At 30.0% G+C, this 24,432-nt stretch overlaps 1 protein-coding gene across 1 annotated transcript in view; it reads right to left on the reverse strand.

The window, feature by feature from the left end:
* LOC142323047 (inhibitor of Bruton tyrosine kinase) overlaps positions 1–24,432 on the reverse strand; it is a 135,853-nt gene that overhangs the window by 45,629 nt on the left and 65,792 nt on the right. The window contains exons 10-12 of the mRNA XM_075362194.1: positions 21,708–21,830; positions 17,070–17,275; positions 15,625–15,726 (exon numbers count right to left, since the gene is read on the reverse strand). Of these exons, the coding sequence (XP_075218309.1) occupies positions 15,625–15,726; positions 17,070–17,275; positions 21,708–21,830 (431 nt within the window). The remainder of the gene's footprint in view (positions 1–15,624; positions 15,727–17,069; positions 17,276–21,707; positions 21,831–24,432) is intronic.

A 24,432-nucleotide genomic window follows, 5' to 3' on the forward strand; every position in this document is an offset into this window, starting at 1 on the left:
GAGTTGTCCAATTCGTCAATAGACAATGTCAGGAAGTACAGGGCGTTTCATAATGTTCTTCGGAGTTTCAAAAATTCATTAACAAAAAACTATTTCACTCATAAAAATAAAACAAGTACTGTATGAAAGAGTAGTTCAAATAGTTTTTTCCACATATACTAGGCAGTTAGTAAACATTTGCTTGCTAGGCATCGTCAGTAGAGAAAATGGCTGCCACGGGAAGCGAGAAGTCGTTTTGTGTGTTATAATTTCACTTTTCAAATTCAGTCATTTCTGTGCAAAGTGTATTTCGGTTGAAATTTCATAAGGAGCCACCAAGTGAGGTTGTCCATCAACCTCAGAAATCTACGTCGAACATGTGCGGGCAAGTTTTATTCGCAGCCCGTCAAAATCGACTGCGGCTGCAGGCAGAGAATTAGGAATTCCGAAAACAACAGTGTGGAGAGTTCTCCGTAAACGTTTATTATGCAAACCGTACCATCTTCAATTAATCCAGCGTCTTTCTGATGGAGATAAAACACGTAGGCTTGATTTTTGTTTACAGTTACAGGAAAAGATGTTGTTAGATGAAGGTTTTGTAAACAAGATAATTTTCAGTGATGAAGCTACTTTCCATATTAGCGGCAAAGTAAACAATCATAACGTGCGAGCTTGGGGAACTGAAAACCCACACGCTTATGTGGAACACATTCGGGATTCTCCGAAAGTAAACATTTTTTGTGCGATCTCTCGTGAGGCAGTGTATGGGCCATTCTTTTTTATGGAAACGACAGTAACCAGCATGATATACCTGGATATGTTACATTACAATTATGGCTTATGCCTCAGCTACTCTACGACTCCATTTTCCAGCAAGATCGTTGCCCTGCCCATTTTCATAACGAGGTTCGACAGTACCTTAACACAACATTACCTCGGTGCTGGATAGGACGTGCGTCTGAAGAAGACCAACACATTATGCCATGGCCACTAAGATCACCAGACCTCACGCCATGTGATTTCTTTCTCTGGGGTTACGTGAAAGATAAGGTGTTTATCCCACCAATGCCGCACGATATCGCTGAACTAAAGGATCGCATAATCAATGCAATCAACTCTATCGGAAATGACATGTTACAATGAGTTTGGCAAGAGCTAGACTTTCGTGTTGATGTGTGCCTTATCACCAGAGGAGCACATATTGAACATTTATAGATTTTAACAAAACTGTCCGAGTCCCTGTATTACCTCGTACAACTTTCATTTAGGTAAGTGAAATACTTTTTTTGTACTGAATTTTTGTAACTCCTAAGAACATTATGAAATGCCCTGTATATTAAATTATTACACTTAATTTCCACCCTTAATTTATCACTGTATGGGGGGATATCTGCAAAAGAAATGGTGGAATATTGTATTGTCACCCCACCTTAATAACTGCGCAAAATTTCATCAACAGGCAATGCCAGGAAGTATGTTAAATTACAGATGCAAGATTTGAGGACATATATGAAAAAAGAACTGTGAATTAAAGAAAAGCAAGTAATATATAGATAAAATTAAACACTTCATCTTTCAATCTTTCAATTCAAACATTGCTATTTTTTTGTTAACAAAGTGGAAGAGAGAGGGGGCAGTATAATAACATTACCTAACCTTGATTCTCAGATTCTCGGCCTCTTTACCCCCTGCTATCTAATACGTATAATTCTGCAATAAACAGCTTATAAAAAAAAAGAGATAAAAAATTACAGGAAGTAAATTCTTTTAACATTGATTAGTATTCATACATTTACTTTGCCATCTTCAATATTAATGTGTGACCAAAATTCAAGAACGTGCTCCCACTTAATTCACAAACATCACCAATGTTTTTTAGTGAAGAAAACAGCAGTTGATTAAGTAGTAAGAATGAATACTGTACCAAGACCGGCACAACAGACCTGAATAATAGATTCCTGCCGATTAAGAGGAAAGTAGTAGAAAATATAATAAAGGGAGGAATTCAAAGAGACTAAATGAAAGAAACCCTTTTAATAAAGTCAACAGGTCCTTTGTAATATTGACCACTAACACACCTAAACAGATATTATTCTGTGAGAAGAGTTACCGAACTCAGGTAGGAATCTCATGGGAAAATGTGAAAGTGGATGTAATGCTTTGAGTTGGGTTCGATCCTGCAGGTAAAGAGGATAGGAATGTAAATACTCCAGGGAAGACCAGCTGACAGTCAGTCTGCGAGAGAGTATCCTGCGAGTCAGTGAAGGAGCAAATTTCTAGAGTGTACAAGTTTGACACAATTAAAGTGATGTCACAAGTAATTCCAGTGTGGCCAGTACATGAAAACAAGAAATGGTTCGGTGAGTTACTTCTAGACTAAGTGAAAGAGATAATGTACTAAATTTTATTCATAAACTGTTAGGTTAGTTTTACTTGTGAACAGCAAAGATAATTACAGTGAAAGAATTTTATACTTGTCTTATACATTGTACTACTGTTGTTACTGCAAGACTATTGGTTAAAAGTGTTAAGATTAGTGGCCATGCTAATGTCTTTTGTAGATAAGACTGAATTCTGGTTTTCAATATTTAACTACCTGTAAATAAATCCTAATAATTACTTTAAATTCTGTTTTGTATGTAATCACTGTTTATTGTTATTGTTGTGGTTATAATTACTATGATTTATTATTATTATTATTGTTGTTTATTATTATTATTGATTTGTCTTTTTTACTTATGTTCTTAAACTAATTTTTTTTATTGAGTCATCTGACTGGTTTGATACAGCTCTCCAAGATTCCCTCTCTAGTGCTAGTCATTTCATTTTGGTATACCTCCTACTACATCCTACATCTGTAACAGTTTGTTTCACATATTCCAAACATTGCCTGCCTGCACAATTTCTTCCTTTTACCTGTTCCTCCAATATCAAAGCAACTATTCCAGGATGCCTGAATATGTGGCCTATAAGTCTGTCTCTTCTTTTAATTATATTTTTCCAAATGCTTCTTTCTTCATCGATTAGCCACAACACCTCTTCATTTGTCACTTTATCCATCCATCTGATTTTTAACAATCTCCTATAGCACCAAATTTCAAAAGCTTCTAATCTTTTATTCTCAGATACTCCAATCGTCCAACTTTCACTTCCATATAAAACTACGCTCCAAACATATACTTTCAAAAATCGTTTCCTGATACTTAAATTAATTTTTGATGTAAACAAATTATATTTCTGACTGAAGGCTCGCTTAAACTAATAAATTGTACATTGTAATTATATAAACATTTTCAACTGTCATTCTCGCAATATCCTGACTGAGCCATGAACATGCAACAATATCAACAATAATTCGATGATATTCTGTACTAGGGGAGCTCTCATAGTTGCTTGTTCATCTTCTACACTGTTGAAATTCGCTGATTCTTTTAAATAAATTAATCATTTATGTAGTTGCGTTTATACATTATTTTTTATTATAAATTGTAATTGTTATTGATATAAATATATATATATAAAACTTTATTAAACTTGTAAATCTATATGTAAATGCATTATATTTGTAATTAATATGTGTAACATTACTAAACGTTTAAGTCTATATGTAAAATCATGTAATTAGTGCATGTTGAGTCCTTGGAGACTGATTGAAGACATAGCTACTTGTAGCTCTACTTATTGACCTACTTATATAGTAGTATGGAGCCGTGAATATGTCAGGAGCTGTGTGAACTGTATGGAGCTGCTGAATCAACAGGAGCCGAGTGCATCTGAACAAAGCTGTGTATATGTCAAGAGCTGTGTGAATTCGACCGTAGCTGAGTACAGCCGAACGGAGCTATCCGAAAGATGTCAAAATGTTAAAAGTCCTATTTTAAATGAAAATGATTGTTTCTCATTAATATTGAATTTTAAGTAGGATGAATGAAACCTGAGTCTAAACATACTACCCGCTAAAAAACACATGATATAAGAATTAAATTATTATAAATGATAATATGAATCATATTATTATTTTTTTAAACATATGATTTTTGCAATTACAAGTAAGTTACATAAAAGGTACAATCTATAATGAAGTATTTCAATAAATAACAAGATGAGTTGTGTAAATGGACAATAACATAATTAAGATATTGTTATAATACAGAAATGAGAAATTTGCTCTCTACATAATCATAATTAAACTAATACAAGTATGTAATCAGGTTACAAATATTAAACAATATTTATAAGTCTGTTCACAGACATTTTATAAAAAATACAATCAAATGAAATTAAAGAAAACAAGTGCATGAAATATTTAAATTGATAAAAAATATTACAAAAAAGAAAATATATTATTTGAATTAATAATTTGAGATTGGTAACAGGCATAATTAAGGTCTACTTAATGGACCACTACCTGTTTGCAAATCAATAACTCTACAAGATAGTCAGAGCCTGGATAAACCTGGGTGACAATTCCGTGTTTCCAGTGGAGAATTTTCGTTGGCAATTAATACTAAGTCTCCAATACAAAGATTACGTGATGAAAGATGCCATTTATTGTGTTGCTGTAAATAGTCCTTTGACCATTGTCTCCAGAGAGACTGAAAAAATTTTTGGAGAAATTGCCAACGGCCTCATCGTTTAATTTTAAGTTCTTGGTAATCGGGATCAGGTATGGGACATGAGTGGCCATCCAATAAGAAAGTGTCCCAGTGATAGTGGTTCTGGGTCTCTGTGATCATTGAATTGGGGAAGATAGGACAGGAACTGAGACATAGTATTGAACATTATTATTAGCTTCAATTTGTGTTAACATTGTGCATAATTCTTCAAAATTAAGGATATTTTGTTTTATTATACGACGCGTATGTTATTTAACGCTTATTTTGATTGCGTTTTCCCAAAAACCATCAAAATGAGGTAAAGAGGGAAGATGAATGACCAAGTAATACCTTGTATTGTAGAAAATGCTCCAATGTCTGATTTTAAGTTTCTCAATTTAAAAATTGATACAAATTATAAAGTATATTTTTGGCGGAAGGAAACTGGAACCGTTATCAGAAAAGTGGGAATGCTTCTACATGATTTGAATCTTTTAAGTGCTGCTATAAAAGACTGTGAGGTGAGATTAATTCTAAACGAATAGCTTTAGTGGTGAGGAATATGAAAAGTGAAATATGCTTTACTTAATGTTTTAGACCTCTGCCTGCCAAGACGAATCATAATTGGACTGCCACAGTCGACTGCGCAAGTAGAAAATGATTGGGAAGGAATAACACTGAAAGATGGTAGCTGACCAAGCTGTTGTACTTGGATTTTTGCAATATATCGAAAGCATATCATGCATTCACGAATGCTAGAGGAAATAACTTTCTTGCCATTTATTATCCAATATTTTTGTCGTTACGAATGATGAATAAGTTGAACACCAGCATGCAAGTCGCAAGTGTTCAGGGTCAATGATTAGTTTTGTGATGTTAACATTAGGATGTAAAACATAGGATGTTTTACTTTGTAATGTAACAGAGAGTGTTGCAGTCTGCCACCTACGTGTAATATGCCTGAATTATCCAGAAATGAATCAAGTGATATAAGTTTGCTTTGTTTAGATAGAGTTTGATTGTTTTGAAGATTTAATTTGTCATTATAATGCATGTGTTGTGATTGTTGAATAAAAAAGGTAAAGGAGCGTTCCTGAGTAGTTAAAGGACCAGAAATTCATTCTGACTGTCTTGATTTGGCATTATGAATAAATCTGAAACAAAAACTAAAAGTGCGAATTATAGTATGTAGTGATGAAAATCATTTTGTGTATTCAAATTCAATAGTAGAGACAAATGATGTTGCAATATGTTTGCGTTTTTCTATTAGACATTCAGCACTTATGATACAGTTATTAAAGGTAATATTAATATCTTTCAGCCAGCGGGCAGAAGTTTGTGAAAGCCAATAAGGAGTCATCAAAGTGATGTGTCAATTACCCCTTACTTGGTGAACAACCTCTAGATAATACATGTGCTGGATTATCAGAGGATTTCATGTTTTTCATTAGCATTTGTGGTAATTTTTTGAATCTCAGAAATTCTTTTGCTGACAAATACTTTCCAATTAGATGGTTGTTCGTGTATCCATTGTAGTACTGTTGTAGAATCTGAGTATAAATGTATTTCATCAAACTGTATGCTTAAAGCATTAATTACCTTTAATAATAAATGACTAAGTAGTAAACCACCACAAAGTTCAAGTCTTGGAAGTGTAATCTGTTTTAAGGGTGCCAATTTTTAGAACTTTTAGAACAAAGTAAATTAGAAGAAATTGTATGATTAGTGTATACAGTTCTTATCTAAATACAACAGCAATAGCACTTTATGGAGGCATTGGAGAATCCATGAATTTGAATAGAATTAATTCTACTATCAATATTAAGTTTCATGGAACGATTTATTTTAACAGATTCAATCAAATGCAACTGATTGTATAAAAACTGAGACATTATGTTAACATATTGAACAATGTTTTGTTCCAATTAATTTTAAGTTGCTACAATGATTGCATAAAATGTTTATGAGAGAAAACAATATGGCCAATGAGTCCTAAAGGATCAAATACACCTGCTATGATGGACACAATATTTCTTTTAGTGTGTTTTTTAGAATCAATAGCATGAGTAGTTTGGAAAATTAGCTTATCTTAGGAAGAACTCCTAAAATAAGTAAACAAGTTCTGTTTATGATTTAAAGGAATGGAAGTATTGTGTTCAGAAGTACAAATGATGCTATTATTGGAAAACCATTTATGGAGTGGAAAACCATATTGCTGTAATAATTCAGAAATATCAATTTTTAACTGAATAACTTCATCAAACTTGTTATGAGATCATCAACATAAAAATCATTTTGAATGGACTTACATGCAAGTGGAATTTCATTTTCAATTTCAGTTGCAATTTGAATTAAACACTGTGTGGCTAAATATAGTGCACAAGTGGTCCCGTATGAAATACAGGCCCACTCTGAAAAAGTTTCAGGTTTATAAATACAAAAAATAATAAATTTGAAAACTAGGTTACAATCAAAAACCGTTTATAAAAATGATTTTAAAAATCTAAAACTAGCTGGTTACATCAATTATTAAACAACTATTTAAGAAATATATACATACGAGGTGCGACAATAAAGTAATGAGACTGATTTTTCTTTGCAAGATGTGGCAACCCTGCAGCTTGCGAAGGCACACCATCTTTGACCTTGGTCTATAAGCTACTTCTAGTCCAAGCGACACATTGATGCAGCTGCTCAGTGTTGTAATAAGTGAACACGTGTTTGTGTCTCTCATCACAGAAATGAAACCGCAAAATATTGCGCAATGATATGCCATTTCTTTTTGCGTTAAATTGGGTGAAAACGCGACGACAACTTATGGTAAGCTTCAGAAGGCGTTTGGAGAGGAGGTTATGTCAAGAGCTCAAGTTTTTCGGTGGCATAAAATTTTTAGTGAAGGCAGAACGAATGTTGAAGATGAAGACAGCAGTGGACGACCATCAACCTCACGGACAGATGTCAACTTGACCAGAGTGCATGAAATCGTACGATCTGATCGAAGATTATCTGTGAAAATGATTGGAGAAGAACTCAACATCGATCGAGAAACAGTTCGTCTAATATTAACTGAAGATCTTGGTATGAGAAAGATTTGTGCAAAAATGGTCCCCAAAAATCTCACACAACAACAGCGAGAAACATGGAAAAATGTGGCAGCCGATCTGTTAGAGCAAACGAAAATCAATCCAGATTTGTTGAGCCGTGTTATCACCGGTGATGAAGGTTGGTTTTTTCAATACGATTCAGAGACAAAACGCCAAAGTTCGCAATGGTGCTCAAAGGGATCACCCAGACCAAAAAAAAGCTCGCATGTCAAAGTCAAAAGTGAAATGCATGCTTGTGTGCTTCTTCGATTCCAAGGAAATTGTTCATAAAGAGCGGGTGCCTCCTGGACAAACAGTTAACCAATAATTCTACAAAGAAATTTTAGAAAGATTTCGTAAACGAGTTCTTCGTGTCTGTGCCAACATTGCTGATAATTGGATTCTGCATCACGATAATGCGCCATCCAATACTGCTCTGTCAGTACAGCTATTTTTAACCTCAAAACAAAAATCAGTACTACCGCAGCCACCTTATTCACCAGATATCGCTCCGTGCGACTTTTTCTATTTCCAAGAGTCAAAATGGCGGTTAAGGGACAACATTTTCAAACAACACAAGATGTCCAAAAAGCTGTGACGAGGGTCTTGGAGGCAGAAGATGAGTTACCAGAAATGTTACCATCAATGGCAGAAGTGCTGAAATAAGTGTGTGCAATCAGAGGGGAATTACTTTGAAGGAGACTGGAATAAGTGTGTGCAATCAGAGGGGAATTACTTTGAAGGAGACAACACTAAAGATGACTAAAACAGTAAGCAACATTTTTTCACATCAGTCTCATTACTTTATTGTCACAGCTCGTATATATTTTATTGAAATTAATCTTTGATGCATATTATTCCTCTTCTGTACTGTTAAATTATATTTAAATTCTATTAAATAAATGACTTAGTACAAAATATTGAGATAAGACATATTTTACCTTAATTTTTTGTCAAAGTGCTTCTGCAGGATCCTGCATCCTCAGTCATGATTAAAATAATTCCATTAGTGCATAATAAAAATACTAAATAGTAATAACTGTATATTAATTTATATGAGTGCTGCTATCTCTTGCAGTTTTTATAAGATCATCCCCTCAAATATTGTCTAATGGTTTATCAAATCTGAAATCTTGTTTGTACTGCGGGTGGCATATAGGTGTGCACATTGCATGTGAGAGAGACAGACTGATAGGATGGGTGGCGCAGTTAGATAATCATTCCTTTACGAAAACATCTCGTATAGCTCCATATACTTATATAGTATGCAGTACATTGTCAGAGTGATTACAACTTACATAACTTATATCGTTTAGTTATTTAATAATACTAATTATAAATACTAGTAAAAAATACTTTATTTTTACAAATGACTACTGTATGTAGTCTAAACATATCCTAATTACTTTTACATTTCAAAACAATAAAATGAGACCATCTTACACATGACAAATTTTATGTATTATTTGATAACGGTATGAATCAGTTATTAATTGTATATATTAGCCATGAGCTATTAGCCATGACAAATTTTATATGCAAAATGCTGAATATTCATGACATGATGTCACGATTTGAAGTGTAATAGCATTACACTTTATACAGTTCAGTCTTGAGAGAGTACTCAGCACACTTGCACAATAATCTCATGTTCCTGTTTTGCTTAAACCATGTAGTGAATGTATAGGCATAGTAAATGTGTTAAATTTGGTGTCCGTTGTGAGTGTTTAGTTTAAACCTGCATATTCTTTAAAATTAAATTATGGTATCTGTTATCCAAAAATCATGGAGGACATTCATTTTGTATCAAAACTTGGAGGTACAGTGCTTCATAGTCAGAGTAGGGAAAATCGTTTGGAGAGTATATAACTTTATGAAGAGATGTCAAAAAATGCCCCAACGATCCCACTAACAAAAGCTTGAGAATGAACTGCTAAAGCCACTGGCATTTCGACCCAACTGATTATGAAAATTAAAAATGAATTTGAAAAAAATGACTGTTTCCAATTCCACTTCAATGAGTTTGAACAATCAAGTGTTTCATAATACTTTTTCTAAGTTGTTTGTAACCCCTAACAAGCGCTGGGCCAATAATTGGACTGGATGATTTTGATAAATGTGTTGTTCTGAGATCGATGTATAACTTTTACATAACAGAAAATCATCTTCCGACAGCCAAGTTATTGTGCGCAGTACTAAAAGACATGATTGACTTTAATGGTAGTGAAAAGAGTATTCTAATTATATTAAAAGATCTCAGTTTTAAGCGATGAAAGACCCAAGATAATCATTTTGTATTGGTGGAAAGGAGTGATATATGGGAAAAAAAGAATAAAGTATTTTTAGGCCATAAAATATTACAGAGAATCCAGCCACAACATTGTTTACACGGACAAAACTTACATCCTTAGTTCTGGCAAGTCCTGGGGTGACTGCTCAAGAAAAGTCCTTCAACAAGAGTGTTTGATCATTATCCATGCTGGAGGAGAAAGAGGATTTTTTCCTAATGTTCTCATTATACGACAGGCTAGTCACATTTCAGGAGATTATCACAACCAAATGAACATAAGTAATTATATGAAATGGATCGGTGAAAAATTATTATCTAACCTTCCTAAAGAACCAATAAGTGTTCTCGTAATTGATAATACCTCTTACCACAACGTTTTAACTGAAAAGGCACTGACATCTAACAGCACCAAAAATGAAATGATATTTTGGCTTAAACAAAAAGGAATAGGATTTTGTGAGAGATTCCTTAAACCACAATTATATGAAATAACAAAATTAAACAGAGATTCGTACGCTACCTTTTGGATGACATGTTAGAAAAAGAAGGCCATAATAATGTATTATATAGTAATTCTAGCCGAGAGTAAAAAGGATTTAGAAGAAACAATGAACGGCATAGATGAAGTCCTACGCAAGAACTATCGCATGAAAATAAACAAGAACAAAACAAAAGTAATGAAATGTAGTAGAAATAACAAAGATGGACCACTGAATGTGAAAATAGGAGGAGAAAAGATTATGGAGGTAGAAGAATTTTGTTATTTGGGAAGTAGAATTACTAAAGATGGACGAAGCAGGAGCGATATAAAATGCCGAATAGCACAAGCTAAACGAGCCTCAGAAATATAATTTGTTTACATCAAAAATTAATTTAAATGTCAGGAAAAGATTTTTGAAAGTGCATGTTTGGAGTGTCGCTTTATATGGAAGTGAAACTTGGACGATCGGAGTATCTGAGACGAAAAGGTTAGAAGCTTTTGAAATGTGGTGCTATAGGAGAATGTTAAAAATCAGATGGGTGGATAAAGTGACAAATGAAGAGGTATTGCGGCAAGTAGATGAAGAAAGAAGCATTTGGAAAAATATAGTTAAAAGAAGAGACAGACTTATAGGCCACATACTAAGGCATCCTGGAATAGTCGCTTTAATATTGGAAGGACAGGTAGAAGGAAAAAATTGTGTAGGCAGGCCACGTTAGGAATATGTAAAACAAATTGTTAGGGATGTAGGATGTAGAGGGTATACTGAAATGAAATGGCTAGCACTAGATAGGGAATCTTGGAGAGCTGCATCAAACCAGTCAAATGACTGAAGACAAAAAAAAAAAAAATGTATTATTTTGCCATCTGCCTCCATATCATCCAGATTTAAATCCAATAGAAATGATATGGGCAGAAGTAAAGCAATACATTCACAATCGATGTACTGAGTTTAATATTGAAAGAGTGAAAAGTCTGTTTGAGGAACAAACCAATTTGATGTGACAAGAAGACTGGATACTGAAATGTGATCACGTGATAGACATCGAAATTGAATATCTTTCGCGAGAGTCTTTAACAGACAATGCTTTAGAATCCTTTATAATTAGAGATAGTGATAGTGACATTTACATGTCTCGTAGTGACGAATCATTAAGTGGTTTTGAAGAAATCTGACGGATGTCTCATACATGCATGGTAATTAGATTAAAGTAATCGTAATAAGCTATTTATGTTAGTAATTATAATTAGCAATAATTACTTTAATAAATTGCAAAAACAGCAGTTGTGTTTTTGTTTAAATTAAAAGAAAAATTGCAAATGTTGTTTAAAAAACAACAATTAAGTTAGTATAAGATATTTTCAGGATAATTAATAACATGGTAAACCAGCCGTCAGCCTATGTGCACAGAAATACGCCACCCACTATATTTATAAATGCAATATTTTTCTAATACATTTATTTTTATGTCATCTTTATTAATTTACAAATCTGTATAAATATCAGAAATAAAATGTTTATTGTTTATTAATATGATCAGAAATAATTGTATCAGAAATAATATGTTTATGGTTTGCCGTATTAGATAAAACTAATTTATTATATTTGTTATTTCTATAATGTTCAAAAAATCTAGTTTTAAAGGATCTATTTCTTTTTCCTTTATAAATACAATTATAATCATTACATTTAATTTTATAAATTCCACACAGATTGTTTATTTTATTTTATAATTTTTGTTTTTTAAATATTTTATTATGTGGTGATTAGGTTTATAGGCTGGTTTAAATATTTATTTATTGTAAATTTCAGGAATAGTTTCAATGATATTATTATTAGTGTACAAATACTTTATGTTTTCATTTTTTGTGTTTATTACGTACTGATTGTAAGGTGAGTACAGTTTTGTTCTTGTGTTTTGATAGCTTTCTTTAATATTATTAATTAAAGTAATTACAATAATATCAATCACTATATGTTTCATGATATTTATTTTATTAATTAATTTTTCTTGTTATTATTATGTGTGTACTGGGACCCTAATAATAAAATTAACAATTTAATTTTATGAGACGAAGGAAGTCAGATTTTTTTTAATTTTTATATTATTAGATATAGGCTTTCTACACACTAATGTTTCAATTTGGTTATTCTTGATTATTTCAGTATTAACATCTAAATAATTAAACATTCTATTATTATCTAATTCAAATGTGAATTTTAAACTTTCATTGTAGGAATTTAATTTATTTTAAATATTAATGTTCACTGTTTATTACTGGGATACATATAATGAAAATATCAGCAACATAACATGTCCATGTTAAAATTTTATGTGTATGAGTAATGCCATGAACAAATTTACTCAAAAAAAAAAAAATAATAAAAATAAAAATAAATATATTCCTGTAAAAGATTTAAATTGTATAAAAACATTTTTAAAAAATCCTGTAAATGTATTTCTGACATAATTGCTGATAGTGGAAATCCTTTAGGTAAGATATTTTTTGTGTATAACATTTATTGTTAAATTCAAAATAGTTTGTTTTGTTGGCATATATTTCTTATAACAGTGATAAACTCTTTAATAAACTTTGGATCTTCTTGATTACTTTGCAATTCATTTTTTATGATTTCTATGGTAGAGTCTATAGATTACTTTTATATGGATTTGAATACTAGATCGTAAATACCAGTGTTCTTTGGTGGTTGGGTTTCAATTAACCATACATCTCAGGAATGGTCGACCTGAGACTGTAGAAGACTACATTCATACATATCATCCTCTGAAGTAATTTAACCTTATGGTGGTCCTGGTGGCTAAACAGAGAAGTTACAAGCTGTAGGTATACTAGGATACATGTTACTTAGGTTATTACTAACCATTTTAGAGTCTTTATTTACATTTAAATTTTGTAATTTATTTATTAATTTGTAATGGTTCTTTGTATTAAATTCATTTTTTCCTAAGAATTTTATTTATTACTGGATATAATATAACAGAGAGCAGATTTAAAATCTGCATCTGGATGATTAATTTATGAATTTCTGGTAGTCCAGTTAACTTGGGGCAATCGGTTTAAATGGATTCAATCTAGAATGGTATTATTATATAAATTATTATCATAATTAAAAACTGATCTGAATTTTTTTCATTTTTATAAATTTGTTTCTTGGTTCATTAATTTCCTCAAATTTATTTGCTCTTAATTATTTGTCTAAATAAATAGACAAACAACAAATGATACTAAAATAACATATTAATTATACTAATGCTTATATTCTTAATTTTTTAATATTTTTAATATCTTTATTTAATGCGCAATGATTAAGAACATCGTTGTAGATTCTGAAATGAATCCTACAGATAAGGAACAGTTTTATATTATAAGCTACAATACTCAAAAAATTAAAAATACAAAATTTATTAGTAAACCATTTATCAATAAATAAATAATTTATCACTTAAGAGAAAAATCAATCTTAATATTAAATTAGATAAAATAAATATACCGGTTATCAACAATTAAAAAAATACAATAAATTAATGAAACAATACTTTTTTAAATAAATTTGAGGAAATTAATTACCCAAGTAACAAAAAGTCTAATAAAAAATTCAGATCAATTTTTAATCATACTAGTTAAAAATACCATTCTACATTATATCTTTTTGGACTGAATGCCCCTAAATTAAATGACTGCCAAAAATTCATAAATTAGACATCCCAATGTTACCTTTAATCAATTTTAAATCACCCCCCCCCCCCTATTAAATTATATCCAAAGTAATAGATAAAATTCTTAGGAATTGAATATAATTCTTAGGAATTCTTGAATTTATTTATATATGTAACTGGTTATTTATTTAAAAAATGATTACTTAGGTCCTAGACTATAGACTGTACTATGGAAATAATAAAAAATAAATTAAAAAGTAACCAAAAAGATTCAAAATTTATTAAAGATATCATCACTATTATAAGAAATATATATATTAACACAACTATTTTGAAATTAACATCAAATATTATATAGAAAAAATAGCTTACCTATGAGATTTCTACTATTAGGAATTATGTTAGAAATATATTTACAGGATTTTGAGAGTAAATTCTTGTATGAAATCTAAAACGGCAGACCATCTAATAAACAATAAACATTATATTTCTGATAATGATACAAATTTAGAAATATCAGAAACTAATATTTGACAAAAAATTAAATGTATTAGAAAGATATTACATATATAAATACAAATAAAATTTCAATTTGGTAAACCATCAGACAGTATTTGAAGGAGACATTCTTATAAAAACAGCAACAGATAAACAAAATTCATATAATAAATTAATATGTAGTTTTCATTATATTACAGTATTGTAACCAAAATTACACCATGTGTATGGTTTATTTTAGATATCAGTAACATATTATATTGTTAATTTTTGTTAATATTTCTAATATCTCTATTTAATATGCAATTTAATAAAATGATTTCAATCTTGACTATTTGAGATCCTGTGAAAGTATTATTATGATAAAATTAAGTTAAGATACACCTTAAATCAATATTCTGTGGTTTGTGTTAATAGAATTTAAAACATATATAGTTTGTCCCAAGAAGAAACGGAGTAACTTTCAGTACATGTTCTACGGGTGAAAAAAGTTCAGGTAAACATAGGTCTGGAAACGCTTTGTTTTTGAGTAACGGCTAGAGAAAGATATCACCAGGATTTCAGTTCTTCTAATAAAAATAAGCCTTACTGTAATTTTTGGAACCCAAATTAAGGAGTAAAGTTGGTGGTTTCTTATATAATTTGAGCTGGAAAATAGGATAAAATAGATCTCAGAACTGTAACTCCAGTAGTTTTAAAGACAACAGCTTTGTTAAATGACTAATAAATGCAGAAGATTTAGTAACAAAACTTGTAGAGATACCTTTTGCTAGCCATTACTCGAAAACAAAGCGTTTCCAGACCTATGTTTATATGAACTTTTTTCATTATTTTCAGTAGAACATGACTTCTTGACATCTTGATTCTTATAAAATATTAACTGATAAAATAAGGCAAGTTACATAATTACACATTACAGGGACATATATTATTATCTTAATGTAACATTACATTTTGAGGATCTACATAACCATTACTGTTACATAATTAAAAAAAAAAAATAACAAAAAATACTCACTTTAAACACTGTAAAATTTTTATAAGATTGCTAATTTTATATTTTTTAGAAGCCTCCAACGCCATACGTATGGGATCTGTTTTGATGGTACCTGATGGTAGCCTATAATTTCAATAAAATAATAAATCACTTACTTTAATACAATAAATACCTAGAGATATTTTCTTTTGTCAAATAAGTATAATATTTTAATGCTACACTCTTTTTGATCATCATTCATTTGGCATGATTTACACAATTCAGCATTTCTTTAAACTCCACGCATATCGATTCAAAACTTCACTACATCTTAAATCTGCTTCATATATTCTAATCACAGAATACAAAAAGCAAAATGTAGTTGCACGACATTATACTTCACAATTTTTACTGTCAACACTTTTTTTTAGTATTAAATTAGAACTGATGGCTATAATATATGGTCCAACAAACTATCCTTTTTCTAGCAGAAATTAAAATGGGAATAGGCGTCAGAATTTTTCTTACGTTCACCAAAAACCCCTTCATTCATAAGCAAATAAATCAAATTAATTTTCAACATTCTTACAACACATTTTTTAAGTTTATACATTGCATTTCTTGTTTTTTAACTGTCCAACCTTTGTCACGAATGAATTTCTTTTCTGCATGAAAACATATATACAATCTTGAAAACTTTACAACTTCATTCATCCTTTCTAAGTTTATTAAGGAAAAAATTTGTATTGTTACTTATATTTGGTAAAAATATAATGATAATTTCCCTAATTACAATACATTATCAGATATCCGAACATTTATTACTGGATATGAAAAATAGTTGAGATTACCAAATTTCTGAATATACCAAAAATTAAAATTATAAAATTAAATTTCTGCTTTCCTCTAATGAACTTTTTCTCCATTATTCAATTTTCACTGAAGTATTTTTAGTTACATTACATTAATGTTATGGACTTCCTTAACCCATGATCAAGAAATCACTTTAAAAAATATTTAATATATTACACTGTCCTCTTCTGATCATTAATGAATGAATCAGCCACAAGAAGGCACTTCTTTACTGTTGTATTATAAAATGTTTTTCTTCTTTCATCATGCTTAGTTTTGACATAAGTTAAAAAAATTCTAAGAATAAACACAATCATACATTTTAACTCGTTTTAATTCTGTATGATTAGCTTTAACTAATTATATGCACACTTTTAGAATTTTAATAATTTTAAATATTACATGAAACATTGCATTCATTCAAACTATCCTCAATCCTCATTTATTCAAATGCACGCACTTTGCTGTACCTTGATAAGATAGTATTTACTGTACTTAATTAATTATAATTTTAGAATTATGTAAAGAATCAAATTCAAAAGTAAACAGGGTATGAAATTCTTTAATTTTCTGGAACGAAGGTCAATTACAAAATATTTTTTAAAAACCAAATAATGATAAACTAGAAAACTTACTTAATGTTGCAAGGTCCAGGATGTATTATATCACAGTCACCAGTATATACAAATTGTAACAACTGCTGAAACACAGCTGGATTAATATTACTAATTTTTACAACAGGAATCGGGTCATCAAGATCGTCCTGCTCAGATTTAACCGTATCTAATTCACTGTTTAGTCTTAATATATACCTATGTGCAGCAAAACGGTCATATCCAACCTAAGAGTTAACATCAGTTACAAAAAGTCAGATAACTTTACATATTAATTGATAAATAGTAAAAATTAAGAGAATTCAATATAAACACTAAACAGAAAAAAAATTCAAATAATTATATTCTAAAGACTCATAATAAAATTAAAAATGAAGAGGAATACTGAATTACCAAGTACCATAATGAAGTGCATCAGAAATACTGTTTATAACATTTTTAACCTGTTGACCTCGGGCTGTTGAGAGCATAGATTTTGAGCTTAATCTAGGAAACATTTGAATTAAAAAAAAGCATATCATTTCAAGAGAAATTAAAGATAGTTTTCAGAATATGGAAACCATTCCAATATAATCTCACATTGATAATATTGTGTCCAATATGCAGGAGAAATAATTCTCTATAGATGCTTATGAAGGTGTTCTTGCTGTTCACCATCCAATAATTACTGATATATATATGTATCAGTTCTTCACGTGTGTATTTATATATATATTCACATGAAGAACTAATTCTAATGTTCAAGCAAATGAGGCAGGAGATTTTTCAAAATCCATGGACATTGATTCAAATCAAAAACTGAATGAAATTATTTAATAAAAATAAAAAACAAACATTGTGCTTAGCTTCAATATAGAACATGAAATATTTAGATATTATAAATAATTTACATTACTTGCTTCTAAGTTGAAAAATTGTTGTGATCTAAAACACAAAAATATCATGAATTTATACAGCTGGACTTTTTTTAAAGAAAACTAAGGTAATTATTTTTGTCTATACTTGAAAAGCAAGACTATATATATTATGGTAAAAATATTTAATTAAAAAAACATAAATAATAACCATAACACCAGACAAAAAAATTAAAGAGCACCATATAATTACAAAAAGAAAAACAAATTACGACAGGCGTAAACAAACCATCAGTAAAACATGAAAGAGAGAAAAAGTAGTTTCTTAAATAAACTATAAAGATTGAAATAGAATGAAAAAAAAATCAAATAGTCATAAAAAATGTGAAAATAGGAAGAAAAATATTTATAATAAATAATTAATAATTTATGAATATATAAAGAACAATTAATTTAACTGAGAAAAGTAAAGGATTTCAATCAAAATGAAATGCAATATTAAATATTTAAAAATTTAGACAATAGTATAACTGAAAGATTAAACAATGTTGACATCATCATCTAAAACATACCAATCCTATATGCTAATTTTAATTTGAATCTCTGACAAAATGTCACATAATTCACAAAATTGAGGAGAATACTATGCACAATTATTGCAGCAGTGGGAACACACTGGAGCATCACCAGATGACAAATGAAAAATCTATACAATAACTTACTGTGTTTCAAATGCAAACCTCCACAGTTAGCACTTCTTCACAGTTATTGTCTCACACTGATAAATAAAGAAATAAACTGGCTTTAATATGATGTCACTGTCAACAATCAATTATTCTGTCATGCCTCCTTCAGCAGAAGTTCGCAAACTAGCATTTTTAATCAGAATAGATAATATAATCTACAAAAATTGGTTGACTACCAACTAAAGTTACAGTGTATGCAAACAATAAACTACAGCTGTTTGTAACAATTTCAACACACACAGTCAAACAGTATTTCTCTTTTGCATAATAGAAACCCAGTTGCTTAGACAAATTTTTTTTCTGATTTTTGCAACTCTGAACCTGACGCTGACATTAACCCTAAAAGAATATCTTACATTTTCAGTAAATTTAATAAATTAGTGACTATAGAATCAAAAAAAATTATGGCTACATGAAAAGTAAAAGCTTTGAAGTAGAATAGGCTATCAGTTACTTTAAAAAAAAACTACAAAGATATACTAATGAAACCATTACCTTATCATATTAACTACTAATAATGGACGGAAAATTCCTAAATTACCTAAAAGATGCAATTGTGAGCTTAATCTCAGCCAGTTTCTAGATTAAGCAGGGCTCTAATAACATTCCTCATAAAACAGTACTGAAGTATTTGAATCCTTAGTCATTATCTGTGACAGAATTTTAGGAATGTTGTAATTTAAAAAAAAAAAAATTGCAAGCAATGAACAGAAATCAGGTTTGTGGAAGACATATGTATAAAATGGGTATACTCAAACTTTAAATCTTAGAACTGAGATCTGAATTTAAGAGACCATTAAAAGATTTAAATGGCAGAAAGGCTCCTGGAATAGACGGAATACCTGTAGAATTACTGCGTAGTGCAGGTGAGGAAGCGATTGATAGATTATACAAACTGGTGTGTAATATTTATGAAAAATGGAAACTTCCGTCAGACTTCAAAAAAAGTGTTATAGTCATGATACCAAAGAAAGCAAGGGCAGATAAATGTGAAGAATACAGAACAATTAGTTTAACTAGTCGTGCATCAAAAATCTTAACTAGAATTCTATACAGAAGAATTGAGAGGAGAGTGGAAGAAGTGTTAGGAGAAGACCAATTTGGTTTCAAGAAAAGTATAGGGACAAGGGAAGCAATTTTAGGCCTCAGATTAATAGTAGAAGGAAGATTAAAGAAAAACAAACCAACATACTTGGCGTTTATAGACCTAGAAAAGGCATTCGATAACGAAAACTGGAATAAAATGTTCAGCATTTTAAAACAATTAGGGTTCAAATACAGAGATAGAAGAACAATTGCTAACATGTACAGGAACCAAACAGCAACAGTAACAATTGAAGAACATAAGAAAGAAGCCGTAATAAGATAGGGAGTCCGACAAGGATGTTCCCTATCTCTGTTACTTTTTAATCTTTACATGGAATTAGCAGTTAATGATGTTAAAGAACAATTTAGATTCGGAGTAACAGTACAAGGTGAAAAGATAAAGATGCTACGATTTGCTGATGATATAGTAATTCTAGCCGAGAGTAAAAAGGATTTAGAAGAAACAATGAACGGCATAGATAAAGTCCTACACAAGAACTATCGCATGAAAATAAACAAGAACAAAACAAAAGTAATGAAATGTAGTAGAAATAACAAAGATGGACCACTGAATGTGAAAATAGGAGGAGAAAAGATTATGGAGGTAGAAGAATTTTGTTATTTGGGAAGTAGAATTACTAAAGATGGACGAAGCAGGAGCGATATAAAATGCTGAATAGCACAAGCTAAACGAGCCTTCAGTAAGAAATACAATTTGTTTACATCAAAAATTAATTTAAATGTCAGGAAAAGATTTTTGAAAGTGTATGTTTGGAGTGTCGCTTTATATGGAAGTGAAACTTGGACGATCGGAGTATCTGAGAAGAAAAGATTAGAAGCTTTTGAAATGTGGTGCTATAGGAGAATGTTAAAAATCAGATGGGTGGATAAAGTGACAAATGAAGAGGTATTGCGGCAAATAGATGAAGAAAGAAGCATTTGGAAAAATATAGTTAAAAGAAGAGACAGACTTATAGGCCACGTACTAAGGCATCCTGGAATAGTCGCTTTGATATTGGAAGGACAGGTAGAAGGAAAAAATTGTGTAGGCAGGCCATGTTTGGAATATGTAAAACAAATTGTTAGGGATGTAGGATGTAGAGGGTATACTGAAATGAAACGACTAGCACTAGATAGGGAATCTTGGAGAGCTGCATCAAACCAGTCAAATGACTGAAGACAAAAAAAAAAAAAATCTTAGAACATGGAATTCCTTAGCACCATATTGGCTTTAGTTGCTTTCTTAATATCTACAATTTCTTCCAAGTGAGAGCACTGAGAATGTATCCTTGGTGCTTTTAAAACACTGAGGTTTTATAAGCATAAACTCAAGACATTACTAGTAATGACTATTTACTCCTTACATTTTTTATGTAATATTTATAAATAAATCACAATATGAAATGATATACAGCTGTAATCATAGTTGTAACACAAAATATAAATAAATTATCATTTACAATCAAAACATTAAATATTGTTAAGAGTGATCCTGTCACAGCTGGAATGGAGTATATAAATTACTTACTAAATAACATTAAAAGCTATGAGGTAATAAACAAACAGTAATGTCCTCTACTCACTTAAGCATTTTTACATTTTTACTTTCTATAATTTGTCCCAATAGTAGATTGTAACTCTAAAAAATGATTAATTGTACCATTCAGTTTCTCTGCCATCTAAGCTAATAAGATTTACTTGTTAATAAAAATTAAATCAGTTACGTTAATTTTGTATAAATTAAAACATATATACTGAATACAATTATTATTTAAGATAAGAATGGTTTACTTACGTTAAAGCAAAATCTTTCATAAGCAATCATACAAAAGAATAACTATTTTCAAAATATTAAGCAAAATATATTTTAGAAAATTAACTACTCAATTTGAAAGGTTAAGTATGACTAAAACTCTGTTACAGTCAATAGAATTCATTTAAATTTTGTGTACCAAGTGAACTTAAAGGCTTACGTGAAATATTATATCATGCAGGCAGTCCTGATCAGAAGCTTCCATTAATAAAGTACCCAAATCTTCAGCTAGACAGCTAGGCCCCAAAACTGGAATCTCAGTCAAAGCTGATTTTGGATGTACCTAAAATAAAAAAATAAAATAAAAGTAAAGCGAAAAAAATATATATACATTAAAAAATAGATACATTTAGCAAAAAAAAAAAACATTTTTTTTAAATATAAATATTTTTTTTAATGTATATATAATTATTATTATTATTATCGTATTTTAACTCAACTTGATCCACCCAAGTAAGAATTAAATAAAGTAAATGACACTCACCTTATTTTTCCATGTCTACAATAGTACTTTCGTGGCAACCCACATCATCAATTTTATTCATCATTATTCATGATTCAATTATCGGTACAGAGGTGATATGGGTCTTGAAAAGACAGATTTTATAAATAAATATATATAAAATACCCTTTAAGAATCACAGGACTTTGTGAAGGAATTCACAAACCTCATAGATAGGTGACCATAAATGACCATACCTAAGGTGCACAACACACTGGTATCAGTGGAGAAGTCAGACTAAGAAACATTTCCTCAAAGAAACTCTGAAAGACAGCAGTTAGGTTTTTTTATTGCATGGCTTTAGATTTTATAGTCATATTTTCTAAGGTATATTTACTTTATGTGATCAGTATTTAATGACATCACCTCAAGCAAAATAAAATGATTTTGTCAAAATGGAACTGATATAAAGAATATAAATAAATATTCATGGCTTAGACACCTACCAGTTTCAATTTCATTTTTTTTTCAGAAAAATTTATTGATTTTCATCTACTTTTTATCATTATTTCAGCACTCTGAAATAACAAAACTTTGTGATAAATTATAAACAATTTTATAATGCATATTACACTTTCAGATAAACAAACACTTCCCTTTAATTCATTTTGTCAATTTACTCATTACAAGAGAGTAAATATACTGACAAACCATTTATAATAAAATACTATATGAAAATGTCAAAAACATTTTCACCAACAGATTAGTAGAGCTCTGTTTAAAAGAAATGATTAGATGAAAAGTGTGGAAAATTATGTAGGTTTTAACTTTAGTCTAAAAGGAAACTTTGAGACTGAGGAATACTGCTTACTTCACCTGCTGCATGAAAAGGGTTAATTTGTTCATTTTTAAAGAATATATAAGCATTCACAGAACCTTTTTTTTTATAATATTGATGGGAAGAAATTATGAAAAACCAACAAGCCCCAGGAATCAACTCTAGGAATTAAATCTTGACATTCACAATATGTTCCCATAAAATAAGTAAATTTCATATTAGGTAATCTGAGAAGATTCCTTTTACATCCCTGAAAATTATATCAATCATATTTGACAGTGTCAAATATCCGTTCATCCTTCTTACAACAAATATCTTTAATATAATTATTTTTTTATGGTATCTTTAAAATTTGTAAAACCATTATTGGTCTTTTTTCATTTAAATTCTAAATTCTGGTTGAATCCTTCAATTTGCATTAAGTAACAAATGTTTTAAGTGCCTTTGAGCAATGAAAACGCATATCATCTGGGTATTTATATCATCACACACTGCTGCTGACTATTTCACAAAATAATGAAATAGTGATGAAATTACTGTTTCTATCAATGAAAACGCATATCATCTGGGTATTTATATCATCACACACTGCTGCTGACTATTTCACAAAATAATGAAATAGTGATGAAATTACTGTTTCTATCAACCTCTGAGTACCGCAGAATTGTAGTGTCTTAGCTTTTCATCCAGAAGATCCCGGGATCAAAACTGGTCAAGCATTGTTTTTTTATATATTAAAAAATTTAAATTTCATACTCTCATATAGAGGCTTAAAGCATATGAGGTGAATTAATCATGAAAAAAATTACTCATTAAGAGAGATTAATCTTATTTAAGAATTGCGTGAGTATTTCTTGTATGTAATTGTTAACATTAATATATTTCTAAGTGACTTATTCTTGAACTTAGAAATTTGAAGACAAAAGATAAATATGTAGTAAGAAAATATTTTAAATATAATGATAAGTTTTTATTTCCGAGATCTAATATTAAGCAATTTTCAACTTAAAATTATAAAGCACATTAAAATCATTCAACATAGAAATAACAGAAAGGGTGAATTAAAACAGTTTCTTTCTACCTTATTTTAAACCTTGCATAATATAAAAATTAAGATGAATTGTATCAGAGCTGAAAGAGCGCATTGGATATTGGTCGGTGTATGTTCAATTGACTGATAAGAATGAGTTGTGTGCAACGCTAAAATCATTCAACATAGAAATAACAGAAAGGGTGAATTAAAACAGTTTCTTTCTACTTTAGTTTAAACCTTGCATAATATAAAAATTATGCAAGGTTTATATATTATATATTATTTATATATAATATAAAAATTATGTGTGCAATCCTAAGAACTAGAAGGCATGTCTAGTACAGAATCTATCTAGCAAAGTTAAAAACCTGACTTTTTGTCCATGGAATTTCCCATCTTCCTAGGTTAGAGTCAAATTAACATAATAAAGTATACTTATAATTATGTAGACTCTGAAAAGACTTTTGTCTAAAATTGACTTTTACACACCAATAAATGAATTAAAAAGGCATCTTATAGTTCTTCATAAACAGAATCTCATCTGTTATGTCATAGTCATTAATGATTATTAT

The sequence above is a fragment of the Lycorma delicatula genome, chromosome 1 (genome assembly GCF_047948215.1).
Source record: "Lycorma delicatula isolate Av1 chromosome 1, ASM4794821v1, whole genome shotgun sequence".
NCBI lineage: Eukaryota > Metazoa > Arthropoda > Insecta > Hemiptera > Fulgoridae > Lycorma > Lycorma delicatula.